General features: G+C 40.8%; 1 protein-coding gene across 1 annotated transcript in view; it reads right to left on the bottom strand.

The window, feature by feature from the left end:
* Nucleotides 1-15253, bottom strand: part of INTS1 (integrator complex subunit 1) — a 54725-nt gene extending 39472 nt beyond the window's left edge. The window contains exons 1-13 of the mRNA XM_044660010.1: nucleotides 15158-15253; nucleotides 13810-14100; nucleotides 11723-11919; nucleotides 11354-11491; nucleotides 8336-8495; nucleotides 7472-7577; nucleotides 7037-7223; nucleotides 6774-6919; nucleotides 6528-6669; nucleotides 5767-5943; nucleotides 5199-5307; nucleotides 3582-3702; nucleotides 2470-2547 (exon numbers count right to left, since the gene is read on the bottom strand). Of these exons, the coding sequence (XP_044515945.1) occupies nucleotides 2470-2547; nucleotides 3582-3702; nucleotides 5199-5307; nucleotides 5767-5943; nucleotides 6528-6669; nucleotides 6774-6919; nucleotides 7037-7223; nucleotides 7472-7577; nucleotides 8336-8495; nucleotides 11354-11491; nucleotides 11723-11919; nucleotides 13810-14100; nucleotides 15158-15215 (1910 nt within the window). The 5' untranslated portion in view covers nucleotides 15216-15253. The remainder of the gene's footprint in view (nucleotides 1-2469; nucleotides 2548-3581; nucleotides 3703-5198; nucleotides 5308-5766; nucleotides 5944-6527; nucleotides 6670-6773; nucleotides 6920-7036; nucleotides 7224-7471; nucleotides 7578-8335; nucleotides 8496-11353; nucleotides 11492-11722; nucleotides 11920-13809; nucleotides 14101-15157) is intronic.
* Between the last annotated feature and the right edge of the window lie 273 nt (nucleotides 15254-15526).

Below are 15526 nucleotides of genomic sequence, written 5' to 3'. Positions count from 1 at the left end.
GATGGGAGGGCCAGGCTGAACTGAGAGGGCAGAGTAAAGGCAGGAACTTGCCTGAGCTCTCCCAAATCCACCTCCAAACAACTTAAAAATAACAGTTCAAAATTAATTGTGGAATAACAAAACCAACGGAAAGGACAGGGTGAGACCATTCTCCATCCCAAGACAACTTAGAAGGCCAGCAGGAAAGGTCTGTCTCACTGGGGTGAGAGTGGAGCACAGTCCAGCGTAGGCAGCACCCCGGCAAGCCAGCAGCAGGCTTTCATGGCAACTGAATCAGCAGCAGCGGCTTCTGGAGCTCTCAGCCCACAGACTGTAAGGGGGTCGGACAACTGGTCAGAAGGAGATTATAAGGGCCCCTCTGCCGGGGCTGGGTGCAATACTCTGTTGCACTGCCCATACTCGGTTCTGGGTCACAGTCTCAAGGTGGAGAAAAGCACTAACACATTACACTGTGAGACCATGAGAGAGGAGACCCTGGTTACAGTTTCAAAGTGGAAAAAAGTACTCGTGGCCACACACAGACCAGAGCACAAGCCAAGCAAGCAGTGAGCACACCTCTCCTTAGATCATACCACCTTGGAAGAAATGAAAACTGACAGACCTCCAGAACTAGCTGTGAAAACAGCAACATGAAAAACCTGAAGCTTCGGATAGTGGCCCCTCTAACCCAAGAGTACAGCCCAGCTTTAACACCAAATTAAGGTAAAGAAACAGGCCAGAAAAAAATAAAACAAACACAAATAATAACCTGTCCATATAGTCTGACCATATAGTTAGGATGGAGACAGGGCAAATCAAACTTAGACAAATTTAGAAAGCAACAAAGTCAAAACTTTTATAGTCAAATTCTCAAAGAAAAATGTGAGTTTGTCTCTGGCAAAAAAAGAATTTTTGGAAAAGCTCAAAAAGGATTTAAAAAATCAAATAAGAGAGGCAGAGGAAAACTTGGGAAAAGAAATGACAGTGATGCAAAAAAGAATCATGAAAAAATAATCAATTAGTTGGTAAAGGAGGCACAAAAAAACCACTGAAGAAAATAACACTTTAAAAAACAGATTAGTCCAAAGATAGCTAGATGATGCAGTAGACAGAGTGCAGGACACCTGCTTTAGACACTAACTAGTTATGTGACCCTGATCATGTCAATTAACCCTGTTTGTTGTTAAAAAAAAAAAGTCCAAATGGTCAAAGAGGCACAAAAATCCACTGAAGAACTCCTTAAAAAAACAGAACTGGCCAAATGAAAAATGATATACAAAAATTCAAAATACTTTTGAGGAGGCACAGGTAAAAGGAGAGAAAGAAGAATAAATGGGAGGAAAAAAGGATGGAGGGAAATATATAGTTAACTAGAACTTTAAAAAAAATTTATAGCAAGTTTCTCTGATAAAGGCCTCATTTCCCAAATATACAGAGAACTGAGTCAAATATAAGAATATTTCTCATTCTCCATCTGAAAAATGGTCAAAGAATATGAACAGGAATCTTCAGATAAAAGAAATCAAAACTACTGCTAATCCTTTGAAAAATGCTCCAAAACACTATTTATTAAAGAAATGCAAATTAAAATCATTCTGAGACACCTTCTCACATCTATCAGATTGGCTAATATGACAGAAAAGGAAAGTGACAAATGTTGGAGGGGATGTCGGAAAATTAGGATGCTAAAGAAATGATGGTGGAATAATAGACTGATTCAACCATAACGGAGAGCAATTTAGAATCATGCATAACCTTTGACCCAGCAATATCACTACTAGATCTATATGCCAAAGAGATTTTTTAAAAGGGAAAGGACATAATGTGTCAAAGCAAAATTTTTTTGTGTTGGCAGAGAATTGGAAATTGAGGGATACCTATGAATTAGGGAATGGTTGAATAATTTGGGGCATATGATTGTGATGGAATACTACTGTTATAAAAAATGACAATCATAGATGCTTTCAGAAAAACTTAGAAAGTCTTACATGAAGTGAGCAAAACAAGAGAACAGTATACAGAGTAATAGCAATACTATATGATGATCAATTGTGAAGGATTGTCTATTCTCAGCAATATAAATCAAAGACAATTCTGAAAGACTTATGATGAAAAATGCTATCCACCTCCAGAGAAGGAATTGATGAAGTCTGAACACAGATCAAAGCACACTTTTTATTTTTTCTTAGGGTTTTTAAAAATCTCTTTTGCAACATGGCTAATATGGAACTATGTTTTATATGACTACAAATGTATAATCTATATCTAATTGCTTGCCTTTCAAGGAAGGAGGAGAGAATTTGAAACTCAAAATTTTTTTTAAAGTTAAATACTGTTTTTACATGTAACTGGAAAAACAAAGTATTATGAACTTAAAAAAAAAAAGTCAAGACTAGAATTCTAGTTAGCATCAAGCAGTTCTAAATGAAATCCACATTCTGCAGCCACCCCATAGAATGTCCCAAGCTGGAGAGAGTGAAACAGACTTACTTGCGGTCACTTTCTGGGGGCCAATTATCCCATTTGTAGTAGGTCTCTGGCTGTTCTGTAAAGAGCACTTTATGGAGGCTGCACAGAGGAATAAAAGAATTCAACATATAAGAAACTACTGTTGTAGGCCATTTCCGAAGTTTTAAGAGCTCTACTAACAAGGCATTGGTAGACAGCTGTCTGAGGAGTCTGGAAGACCATAGACCCAAGGCCCACTTCTGGCATATCCTGGCTATATGACCCTGGACAAGTCATTTAGCCTCTCAGGGTCTCAAGCAATTCTCTAAGTCTATAAATTGCAGAGTAGTTGCTGACCTATATTGGTGATACTAGGAAATTAACATTTATGCAGCACTTTTAAGATGGGATATATATTATCTCACTTTACAGATGAAGAAACTGAGGTTGAAAGAGGTAACTAACAGGAGTTGCCCAGGGTCTCACAGTTAAGTGTCTAAGGCAAGATTTGAACTCAGCTCTTTTTGACTCCAGGTCCAGTGCTCTATTCACTGAGTCAGCCACCAGTTACAATAGGGACAGTTTCATCACCTGGAGCCTTTAAACAATGAAATCACAGATCCCCAAAGAGAACGAAGAGCTCTATCATGGGAATTTCAGGAGACTGTTCTCAGCTTACCAAGAAGCTTTTTTTTTTTTTTTTAACAGGCATCTCCTCAAGGGCAGGAAGAAGCTCTGGAGCTTCTCATGGTTGAACCCTTAACAGTATCACCCACACAATGCAGACTCAATAGAAGTTTCCAAGTATTGACTAAGTTTCATTTGATGTGTCAGTGTCATAAAAATATAATTTTAAATAAGACACAGAACATTCCCTCCTGCAACTGGAAAAAGAATAAGCTATAAGAGCCTCCCAGTGATAGAGGTAATTCTCATTTAGGGTAATGAGATCATTTAACTTTATTATCAATAGTAGCTCCTAATTGCAAAGAATCATTGGAGAGGGTTCTGTGAATGGTCAAACATGCTCCTGCTGCTCTAATTTGAATCCCAACATCTGGCATAAAGTGCTGATGAGATGACACAATATTTGGGAAAAAAAAAAGTTTTTGCTTTCCAAAAATGGTTTTAACAGAAAACCATCAAACTCATACCAATGTACATAGTCTTTGGGAGCCAGTTTGCTGATAGAGGGGACAACAGTGTGGAGCCACCAAACAGCATCGCGCTGAATTGCAGCTATCTGGTTCTGGAATGATCGTAGAACTTCTAGATCTGAAAAATAAACAAATAATCATATGTAACACTGTAGTAGCTTAAAGGGGAGGGAGCACTGAGTGGCTACTTAATTTAATTTAGTAAACTTCACTATGTGACTAGTGAGCAAGACACTGTGATGCCCTGGAAGACAATTGAAGTTTAAATAAAACAGCTCATACTCTCATGGAGTTTAGTCTAATAGGTGCAAGCACACAATAAATATAGAGCAACAATCTAGGTGAGACTTGCATAGAGGAGGTACAAACCAAATGCTATATGAGGTCTGACTGTGGAAAATCATTACGAAGTCTAGCAAGGAAATTAGGGAAGAGCAAAAACATGTACAAAGGGGTACAGTTCCACAGAGCTAGCAGCTCTACATCAAATCAAGATGCTGGTTTGAAATAACATGGTAGTTACTGAACGTGAACTAAGTAAGCCTTAAATGCCACAAACATGCAAGATGAGCCCTAACACTAAAACAAAGCACAGTGAACAGAATAGACTCAAGAGCCAAGAAGACTCAAGTTCAAGTTCTACCTTGACACATACTAGAGGCAAGTCATTTAACCTCTCCAGAGTGCTCCCAAAGACTATAAATTGAATAGGTGTTGATTTACATTGGTAGAGGGAATTTCCTCACTAGAATTCACTAGATCAATGATACCTATCTCTAACCCTATATTAAAATTACAGAAAACCACTATTGCTGGCCTCCATTTGTTCATCTATAAAAATGAAAGTTGGACTAGATCAGTGATGTCAAACTCTATTAGCAAGAGATCTTTTTGGACAGCATAACAATTTAGAAAACCACAACATTAACATTATCATGTCATACTCTATTCCTACTTATTTTGTTAAACATTTCCCAATTGCATTTTTATCTGGTTCAGCATCCCAACAGCTTGAGACCATAGGCAACTAGTCTGGACAACTCTTGCCTAAATGATCTTTAAGGGAACTTCAAATTCAAAAATTCCACGATCCAATGATCAAGGTAATAGCAACAAGTTTAAATAACTGAAATCTGAATAATCATATAACAATTTTCTCCTTAAAGCTTCTATTAGAATAGCTAATCAACAGTCAAACTGATCTAGATGTCACCCACCCCCTTTCAATTCTCTTCCTAAATTCAGCTGAAGTATACTCATAAAGAATGAAACAACCAAAACAGGAGCAATAAAAGAAGCCAAGCCTGAAATGCCACCCCTCCCAAAAGAATCCATAAATCCATAGCCAAAATGCTTATGTTAACATTCTCTAATTATATTAATAGAAACAGGAAAAAAAAGAAGTGCTCTCTTTAGCAATCTTCTTTGCAAAGAGGTCCCATCATGTTTCAACTCTATCTGAGCATAACTAGTCAGCTGACCCCCTTACATGCTAATAGACTCTGAATGCCACTTGCAACTAGGTCCCTTGCCACTGCCATTCTTGATTTTTCCTACCATCTGTTTATTCTTGCCTGCCCTGTTTCCAAAAGAAGTCAATTCTCTAAGACTTACTCTTTTTCTCTCCTTTATCCCATGCAATCCCAGCTTCCTTCACTTGAGCCGTTATGCCTAACATCATCGATACAGCCAATAGGTCAGTTATGTGGATCACAAATCGCTCCTAGAACCAAAATATAATACAAATTCATATCAAGAGAGCCTCACCAAAGGATTCTCTCTGTCAAGTCATTTGGCATATATATAGAAAGGACAATGGGAAAGTCAAATATGAAGAAAACGTATTAGGAAAATAAAATAATGAAAAGATAAGACAAAGAATGATCAAGGAATTCATCTAGAACTAGGGGAGTTAAAAGGTAGTAAAGAGTGACATTCCTGAGTTAGGCAAAGGAAGATTGATACATCAGAGGAGAAAGCCCAGTTACCAGGTATATATCAAAAAGTGAGGAAAGTATTGCAAAAACCAAATAAAAGACATCTGCATAAGAATTCCCAGGGACAGAAGAAAAATTAAGAAATTTGTTTCTCATTCAAACCTTGCCAAGAAGCTGACCAAAAAAATCAGAATGTATGAATGTAGTAGCCAAACACAGAAGGCACCAAGAAAAGATAGAAGTACCTTGAATTCCATTTCTAGATACTGTGGTTCCTTGCGTTCCTGCATGAGCCCAAGGCAAAATGCCTGGAAATTAATCTCATGTTTGGTCTGTTTGATTATCTCTCGAAGCAGAGCCCGGGAAGCCCTCAGGTAATCATCTTTATTAGTCAACAGGTCCTGGAACACCATTGCTAGGAACTATGGCCAAAGTCATCCACAAAGAAAGTAAACACAACATCCTGTTAAGTTCATACATAATCCAGCATTTTAAAAAGTTAAGTGTTAAGTCTATGGCAGTCAAACATAGGAAGGTTCCAAGTGGTCTACAATCTTAACACTGTACCATCTGCCAAAGATGACAGGGATCAGATATAAGACCCAACATCTTCTACTGTAAAACTAGTGCTATCCTTTAATGGTTTATGTCAATCTACCATTAATCATCAACAATTATTTTTCTAAGGCCTTCCTAAGTAATTCTCAGGAAGAAAGAACCCACTGACCCAAGGAATTACTTCAAGTATTACCATATTAACAAAGACTATCATATCAACTAAAAGGTCATAACACAAAAAGCCAAATGTCAGGGCTCTGAAAATTACTCTAGTGTGAGATGTTGATACATGCGATTATTGTACTTTGCCAGTCTACTAATCACTTTGAAGATTCTACTCCTAATCAGAAGTTGGATCTCCTCTAGCCAGCTATTGGCTAGTCCCTGATATGAAAATGGTCTGGAATCAACCATGAAGAAAAGTTATCCAAGAAGAGTTTCCTCATACCTTTGGGGCCAACTCTGAGCTATGCTGCAGCACAGTGTATAGGATCTGCATGTTGTTTGGGTTTCGTGCATTTGAAAGTTCATTGAAAATCACAAACTTGACAGTAGTGCCCAGATTATCCCTGTGGGCATTTAGTAGTTCCCTGAAACAAAACCAAAGACCGGAGCGAATGATTATTAGGTATATATACTAGGACCAAAATTGTTCTTGCCCTATATCCTTGCATCCTCTTCTCAAGATTCCTACCTGACACAAAGCATGTAGTGGTTGAGGAGGACTTTGGGCTTGAGCCGGATTTTGATCAGGCTGGAAATGACCTCCATGTCCTCTGAACCATGAGTGCCACAGTTCATGCAGACCGACATCAACAAGTCCTGGGCTGGCCTGGTCAACTGCAGGGATGAGAAATAAGTGATAATACTGAAGGGCATAATCACCTTTCTGGGTCCATGAAGTCCATTGTGGATTCCAAAGGGAGCCCCTTCCCTTGCTCCAGTGCAGCCACTCACCTTAGGGTTCTGGAGCCACATCTCCAGTCTCTGCACAGCCATCAGCCGCACTTCCTTGTAGCCACAGGTTGCAGTCAGGAGCCGAAGGAGATTTCGGGAGACATTGTCCATAGGCTGTCGACGGTTCAATTGGTCCCGAAGCATGTCAAGGACATATTCTTCCACACTCTCAGCAAGATCCTCATACCTGAGGAAGAGCAGAGAAGGTAATTCCAAGTTAGCTCAAGTCCAATTCTTCCTGTCTCCCAAGTATGTGGGGGAAAGCCTCTGATTCACAGCCTCTTAACACTCAACTAAGAGCACAGGACACCTTAACTGACAGGGGAAGAAATGGTCTCTATTTTCAGAAGTAGTGGCCAACCCTCCCCTATTCTGAACCCTTTTCTCTGTGTATCCCAGATTCACTGGATGTAGTAGTGATCATACTCCACATACCTAGGCATGAGTTGTCCCTCTTGCTCTGGGCTCAGCTTCTCCTCAGCAATCAGCAGTTCAGTCTGACTGTCTTCTTCTTCAGTAAGGGATGGATGAGGACTGTTACCTAAAGAGAGAGCTATCTCAGTGCTACGAATTCTCTTTATCGTTGATTCTGAAGCACCCTCAATAACCTAGCTCACATAGTACCTTCCACTAGAAAGTGGCCCCTTTCCTCAATTCAGTCTTTATTAATTACCAATAAGTATACAACATAGAATTCAGAGCATGAGGTGCTAGGGAGTCAAAGCTAATAACACAGGCTTTGCCCTTAAAGAATATATGTCCTACTGGAAGGAAACATAGAGATTGCATGTACACAAAAAAAGTAGGCTATCTGAGACAGTGGCAAAGAAGAGATCCAGACAAAGTCCTATATAAAAAAAATGAGTGGAAAGAAAACATTTCATGCTCCATGAGAGAAGTGGGTGAGGAACACTCTGAGATAAAAGAAAGGAGCGAGGGGGCAGCTGGGTAGCTCAGTGGATTGAGAGCCAGGCCTAGAGATGGGAGGTCCTAGGTTCAAATCCAGCCTCAGACACTTCCCAGCTGTTTGACCCTGGGCAAGTCACTTGACCCCCATTGCCTACCCTTACCACTCTTCCACCTATAAGTCAATACACAGAAGTTAAGGGTTTAAAATAAAAAAAAAATTTAAAAAAAAAAAAAAAGAAAGGAGTGAACTAAGTAAGAAGGAAGAATTGAAAAGGTGTTACCTGAACTGAACTAAGGATTCTCAAAGACCAAGTAAATGGCACTGAAGCTCTTACATACAACCACTAACTCCTACAATCTTAGCAAACTCAGTCTCTTCTGGCACCTTACCAGCACTTAGGTCTCCTCCACTGCGCCCCATCTCTCCTTGTAACAACATGCTTTTGGGAGGCATCTTGGTGTTAAATGCTGTCTGGATATTGTCAACAAATGTCTTACAGTGAGGGCTGTCCACCCAGATCCGCTCTCCTAGGGAATCTTCAATGTAAACCTGTATAGAACAGCAAGACCAGAATAAAATGATAATCAAATAGAAGAAGAGAAAGAGATAACCTACTCATGATTGGTCCTGTATCATTAAATATTTTCTTGAATTTCTCTTTTAATTGTTTCAATAGTGAAGGTCTTAAGTCTCCAACTAAGGCCTGTACTAGATGTTGGGGACACACAGACGCAGACAGATATAGAGATTTAAGAAATATCCTCATTCGTGGTACCCACAATCTAACTGAGGGATCTGATTCAAATATGCAATAACTAGACAAATGTCAACATAAAATAACTAAAATGCAGCATCAACTATAAGAATATTCTAAGAGCAGTGAGACAGTGAAGTACAATAGAAGGCCATAGAATGTGAAGCCAGAAGATGTGAGTTCAAGTCCCACCTCTATAGCTTAATATTTGTATGACCTGGGATAAGATACTTAACTTCTGACCTCAGTTTCCTCATAGAACCTCTGAACTCTCTCCCAGCTCCAATTCTATGATAAGTACCAAGTGCTATGTGGGATTTAGTCATTACAAATTAAGGGGATATGAGAGCTGGTTTCCTAAAATGAAGTGGCATTTAAGATATCAACAAATTGAAACACAAGATTGCACTCTAGACATAGGGACGGTATTAGCAAATGCAAGGAGGTGAAAAAATGCTGAATATGTACAAGGAGCAACCAGAAATTTAATTTGTTTAGAGTACGGTGTGTATGTAAGGGGCCAGTGAAATAAGGCTAAAAGGGTAGAGAAGCTAAGTTTCAGAGTTTTCTTGAAACAGAAAATCTTGGAAAGAAGTTGGGTTCCCTTTTACTACAGATCTTCAAGCAGAGGCCAGGTGACTGATCACCTGTCAGGTAGGAAGAAAAGGGGATTCAATCATTTTCAGATATTGGCTGGACTAGACAGTCTCTAAGCTCCTTTCCAACTCTCTAAATGATGTTATGAAGATTGTGAAAGGCTTGAATAACAGACGAAAGAAATCAAACTTTGTTCAACTGGCAATAAGGAATCATTGGAGGGTTTTTTAGCAGTAAGGGCTGGATCTAGGCATTAATGTGGAAGTAGTGTGAACAAAGGGTTGAACTGAGGAGATTAGGAGATGGAAAAACCAATTAGGAGGCTTTTGAAGCAGCTGAAGCAGATAGTATTATGGTCAGGTTTAGGGCAATAGCAGTGTCCAGAATAGAAAGAAATGTGAAAGACAAATGGAGGAGGTAAAACAAACAAAATTTAGTAACTGACTGAATTTGAAAAATGAGGGAAGGTAAGAAGGGGAAGGGGACAGGGAATAAATATTTATATAGCACCTACTATGTGCCAGGACACTTTGCTAAGCACTACAAAAATGATCTCATTTGATCCTCACAACCACCCTAGGATTTACTGTTATTATCTTCATTTTACAGCTGAGGAAACTGAGGCAACAAAAGGTGATTTGCCCAGGGTCATACAGCTAGTAAATATCTAAAGCAAAGTTAAAGCCAAAGATTCAAACATGTGTGAAAATGGGTATATGCTATCCACTGACTGAAACAGGAAAGTCAAGAGGTCTTAAAGAGTTAATTTTGGGGGACAGCTGGGTAGCTCAGTGGATTGAGAGCCAGGCCTAGAGATGGGAGGTCCTAGGTTCAAATCCAGCCTCAGACACTTCCCAGCTGTGTGACCCTGGGCAAGTCACTTGACCCCCATTGCCCACCCTTACCACTCTTCCACCTATGAGCTAATACACAGAAGTTAAGGGTTTAAAAACAAACAAACAAAAAAAAAAAGAGTTAATTTTGGGGGTAGCTGGGTAGCTCAGTGGATTGAGAGCCAGACATAGAGACGGGAGGTCCTAGGTTCAAATCTGGCCTCAGACACTTCCCAGCTGTGTGACCCTGGGCAAGTCACTTGACCCCCATTGCCTACCCTTACCACTCTTCTGCCTTGGAGCTAATACACAGTATTGACTCCAAGATGGAAGATAAGGGTTTTAAAAAAAATATTTTTTAAAAAGTTCATTTTGGAGGAAAGAGAAAATTTTGTTTTGGACCCATTGGGTTTGAGATGCTACTGGAACATCAGCAGCATGTTATGGTGGGAAGAATGTTGGACTTGGAAATAGGAAGACTTAGGTTCAAATGCTGCTTCTGATACTTATGTGACTACAGACATGTCATGTAATCTCTCAGGACCTCAAATCCTCAGTTACAAAATGAGAAGGCTAGATTGGATAATTTCCTAGGTGCCTTCCAACTATTTAAATCTGTAAGCTTGTGATCAAAATAGAGATGTTCTGCAGGCAACTGGAAATGTTAAGTCTCAAGCTCAGAAGAGTTCAAGACTAGGTGCAGAGACTTAGGAGTAATCTGTATAGAAACAACAGCTAAAGCACCAAGAGCAAGCAAAAAGAATGTAAGCTCTGTAGGATAGATGTCACACACCTCACTTATCTCCCCAAGGTTCCTAGTTTGGGAGATATTCAACAAATACCTAGTGAAATCAAAGAAACAATGACAATGTAACTCAGAGGCAAGTAGAAAGGCAGCTCATTGGAAACATGCTCATTCAGCCTATTATTCCTCCTGGAGCACCTAGGACATCAATTTTCTTTCACCTTGGGCACTCCCTTCATACCCTAAACCAGTGGTTCCCAAACTTTTTTGGCCTACTGCCCCCTTTCCAGAAAAAATATTACTTAGCGCTCCCTGTCACATACTATCGCCACCCCCTTACAGTTATTCACCGCCCCCCAAATGCACCTGTGGCCATCACAGCCTCCCTAGATTGCTGCAGCATCCACCAGGGGGCAGTGGCACCCACTTTGGGAATCACTGCCCTAAACGATGGCTTCACATTTCCTAGAGGGCTCACCTTGACAAAGATCTCAGGCCAGTTCTCATCCTCTTCATATGCAGCCATTAGTAGGTTACAAGCTAACACAGAAACCAGGCTGTTTCCTTTGGCTTTGAAGTTAATGGAGGCATCCCGGCGAAGAAGGCTGCATAATGCCTGTAAGAGATCACCCAGAGGTCAAACACCATCATATCATAACAGAGGGGGGTGATAGTTAAGGGCCAAAGAGGGGAATTCTCATATATCTTGTCATTTTATATATCTATTAAAATATACCATAATGAATCAATGTAACTTTAATCAAAGAATATATTAGAGGGGGAACCTGAGAGGATGAAAGTGAAAACATGGGTTAAGCTCCATTAAACACTGTCACATGTCTCTTACCTCAATAACTCCCTCTGTGGCAAATATATTGGGCTTGATTTTCGCCAAGTACATTAAGCTCAGGTACAGTGTGGTGTCTGGTTTGGCTCGAGTCATTTTAAGTTGCTTCACAGCTCCACACAACACTCCCTCAATTCTGTCATCATTTCCCTCTGACTCTGAAGCTTCAATCTCATCCAGCAGGACTGTGGGCAGAACTGTCAAAAGCAACCAAGTGCTAAGTCAAGTGAGAAACCAAAAACAGGCACAAAGCTGAATACTTCTTTGGCCACTACTATCTCCTGAGTAATTCTAACTCACAATTCACTTTTCATAGCACCTCAGTGAAAATCAAAGACCTTACGATCAAGAACTTACAATTGTTTAGCACTTTATTCTCTGAAAACACTTTCACATATTTATACATTGTTTCATTTGGGTCCTTACTCTGCACTGTAAATAGGGCAGGTGTTTCTCATAGTCATTTAAAAAAAATAACCCTTCACTTTTGCCTTAAAATTGGTACTAAGGATAAATTCCAAGACAAAACAGCAGCAAAGGCTAGACAATTGGGGCTAAGTGACCTATCCATGGTCATACAGCTAGGAATTGCCTATGGTCACCCAGGACCTCCTGTCTCCAGGCCCAGCTCTCTAGCCACTGAGTCACCTAGTTGCCCCTGATTTCTCACTAAAAGCAGTGAAGAAAGACACAAGGAGCTAACCAATAACAATACATTATATCTATATCTGCTTTTAATTTTCCCACCAATTACCTTATTTGTTTTTACATTACATAATCAGCATGGCATTTAACGACCAGGAGCTGACTTCCATTTATTTCACAGTATTCCATTCACACATTTTGTCCTTGCCAAGCAGGACTCCTTGAACCCTGAACTGAACTACATCTCTCCTCTCAGAAAGCTAATCTTGGAGGATTCAAGGCTCAAGCCAGATGTGCCATCTCAATCCCTTACAGTTTTTAGCACTCTCTCGAACTTCAATTTACTCTACTTTTACTAATTTGTATGCATACTTATTTAGATATAAGTATGAATACTTGTCTTATTTGTATATATGCTGTATCCCCAATGACAAGGAGCACTTTGCTTCTGTCTCTATCCTTAATAACTTACTCATAGTAAGTGCTTAACAAACATTTGTTAAATTGAATGAATGCCATATATTTGTAAAGTATTGTAAAGTTTATGAAGCCTTTCATGGAAGCTTTATATCATTTGCTCCTCCTACAAAAACCCTGTAAGATGAAGACACAAATTATCAAAGTGAGGGTCAACAGGGAGAAACGACTAGTCCAAAATTATACAGAAAGTGACAGGGTCCCTGAGCTAGGAGTCAGGTCTTAACTGGGAATCCAATGCTCTTTTCTCTTTAAAAGTTACCCAAAAGGTATCCAGATAAAGCCACAAAACTGTGCTGATTGGGCTTAACATGCTTTAATAAAAATTTTTTTCTTCCCCTTTAACATTCTACAAGATGCCTTATAATTGCTGTTCCAAGCCATTTCTTCCAACTTCCAATCTGTTCCACCACCTCTTCTCTCAAGTTTTGATGTGTCAACTCAAAGTGGGGAACATCTCATGGGAAGGCAGTATTTTTTTTCTCAGTAAAGCAAGAGGTGAGGCTTTCCCCCAAGTCTTCACTCACTCATTTTTCCTTCCTCCCAGGCTTGGAGGATAAAGTGGCCTTTCTATCTGCCAAGGTCAATCCTTCCACTTGTGCTCCTGATCTCCTCTCATACTCTCCAGGACTGTTGTTTGATCTGGTAATCTCTCTCAAATCTAACCTCCCCTTCTTTACTGACCCCTCCTCAGCCTCTAATCCCCTCATTTTAAGGATGAGGAAATTGATACTTAAGGAAGTTAAGCAATTTACCCAGTCTTCACAAGCCTACAAGAGGTTATTATACTCATTTCATAATCCAGACATCTTCTGACTCCAAGTCCAATGCTATTTCCAAAGCACCATGCTACCTCTCAAGCCCCACTGTGACTTAGACAGTGTTAAATGCAGATACTCAGAACTTGCTGAGCTGATTACCTGTATGATATGATGCCTGAGATAGTCTAAGGAAAATTACTTTACCTTCAATTGGTACCACAGAAGGTTCCTTGATAGATGGGGAAATGGCTCGTTTTTCTGCCACAGCTGCCTCAGCTAGGCGCCCCAGAGCACTGAGTGGAGGAGTAGAGGAAAGCTTGGGTCGTTTTGTAAGACCAGTCAGGGCTGAAGCTCCAGATAAAGCAGATGCAGCATCTCGCTTCCGTTCAGAAGGTAAACCTGAGGGAGCTGGCTTCAGCAATGCTACCGTAGCTTTTGATTCATTGGCCTGGCCTTTTGAGCCCAAGGCAATGAAATCCCCTGGAGGAGGGTGCCCTGTGGCAGAGAGAGAAAAAGAGAGAGAAACTATAGAATCCAAAGGCTAGAGGGTCTCTTGGAGATCAGCTAATCATTTATTAAGGCCAAGAGGTAAAGTAGCTTTTGCATTAAGTCATACAGGTATTGAGTGAGTTGGAAGTGGAATTCATGCTTCCTAAACCTCAGTCTAGTGTTCCTTCCACTTTATCATGCTTCTCCTATAAGTTAATGTGAATTCTGATAAAGGTTATGCCACTTTTCCTCCTTAAACTGCAATCTGAGAACAAGGTTTCACAAAACAGTTTTGGATATCAGGGAAACTCTGGAGTTTCCTTGGGTGTTTCTTTTGGAGGTTCATTTTCTCCTGTCTTGGCATTTAAGTAAATCCTAGTTTATAATGAGCATAATGTAATTCAGTTTTATTAAAAAAAACTAGGAATTTGCCTCAGCAAATAATATAAATTGTTAAGAGTGCTTTAAAGCTTGCAAAACACTTTACAAAGTCTTACTTCTGTCTCATGCTAAACCTATTATATAAATATATGCTATTATTTACTGTAGAACTACTATCTCCATTTTACAGATGCGGAAACTGAGGTTGAGAAAGGACAGATGAACTGCTTATAGTCAAAAGACCACTAAGTGTCACAGGCAGAGAATCAAAACAAAACCTAAGTTTTTCCTACCGGAAAGCCCAAAGCTACAGGTGCCAAAAAGTTATGGTGCAGTTTTAATCTTCAAAAGCTGAAAACTACACCAAGACTCTGGGAAATCGTATAAAAGTGCTTTGGTGTGGATAAAAGGTGGGATATTTTAAATTCAAAGAATGCTCTTCCATTCTATGAGTCCAAGTCCAACCCCAAACTGAGGCCCAAGGAGTACAGAGCGCTTAAAGTGACGTCCAAGAGATCACAACGTGCTGGAATCCAAACCCGGAGAGCTTTCCACTGCCCCAAGGTGTCCGCATGCCGTCACTCCCATTTCACAGATGGGGGAACTGAGGCCCCAAGAAGTTGAGCCCAAGAGTCCCGTCTGAGTGGTTCTCTCGGAGGAAGGGGGAAGAACTGAAGCTCACCAGAAGGCTTGGCCACGGCGCTGGGCCTGCGGACCGTGGTCGGCTTTGCTCGGTTCATCTTGCCCAGTTTGGCGTTCCCGGGGGCTGCGGGGTCGCCTGCAGAAACAACAGGTTGTGGGGGGGGAGGGGGTCAGGCGGGCCGGAGCCCGGACGCGGTCCCAAGCAGACCGCGGCAGGGGGTCCCGACGCCCCTACGGTGGCTCGGAAGGCCATCAGGGGCAGGTGAGGGGGGCGGGGACCGAGAGGGGGTAATGGGGGGGCGGGGGAGGTCAGCAAAGCTAATGGGGAGGTTCCCTCGAGGTGGATTATGGGAAGCTGGGGGTGCGCGCCGTCTCAGGAAGAGGTAGCCGGGCGGGGCCTGGGGGGAGG

This window comes from Gracilinanus agilis, chromosome 1 (genome assembly GCF_016433145.1).
Source record: "Gracilinanus agilis isolate LMUSP501 chromosome 1, AgileGrace, whole genome shotgun sequence".
Taxonomy (NCBI): Eukaryota; Metazoa; Chordata; class Mammalia; order Didelphimorphia; family Didelphidae; genus Gracilinanus; species Gracilinanus agilis.
The sequence above is the reverse complement of the archived record's forward strand: the minus strand, read 5'-3'. Positions and strand labels throughout refer to the sequence as shown.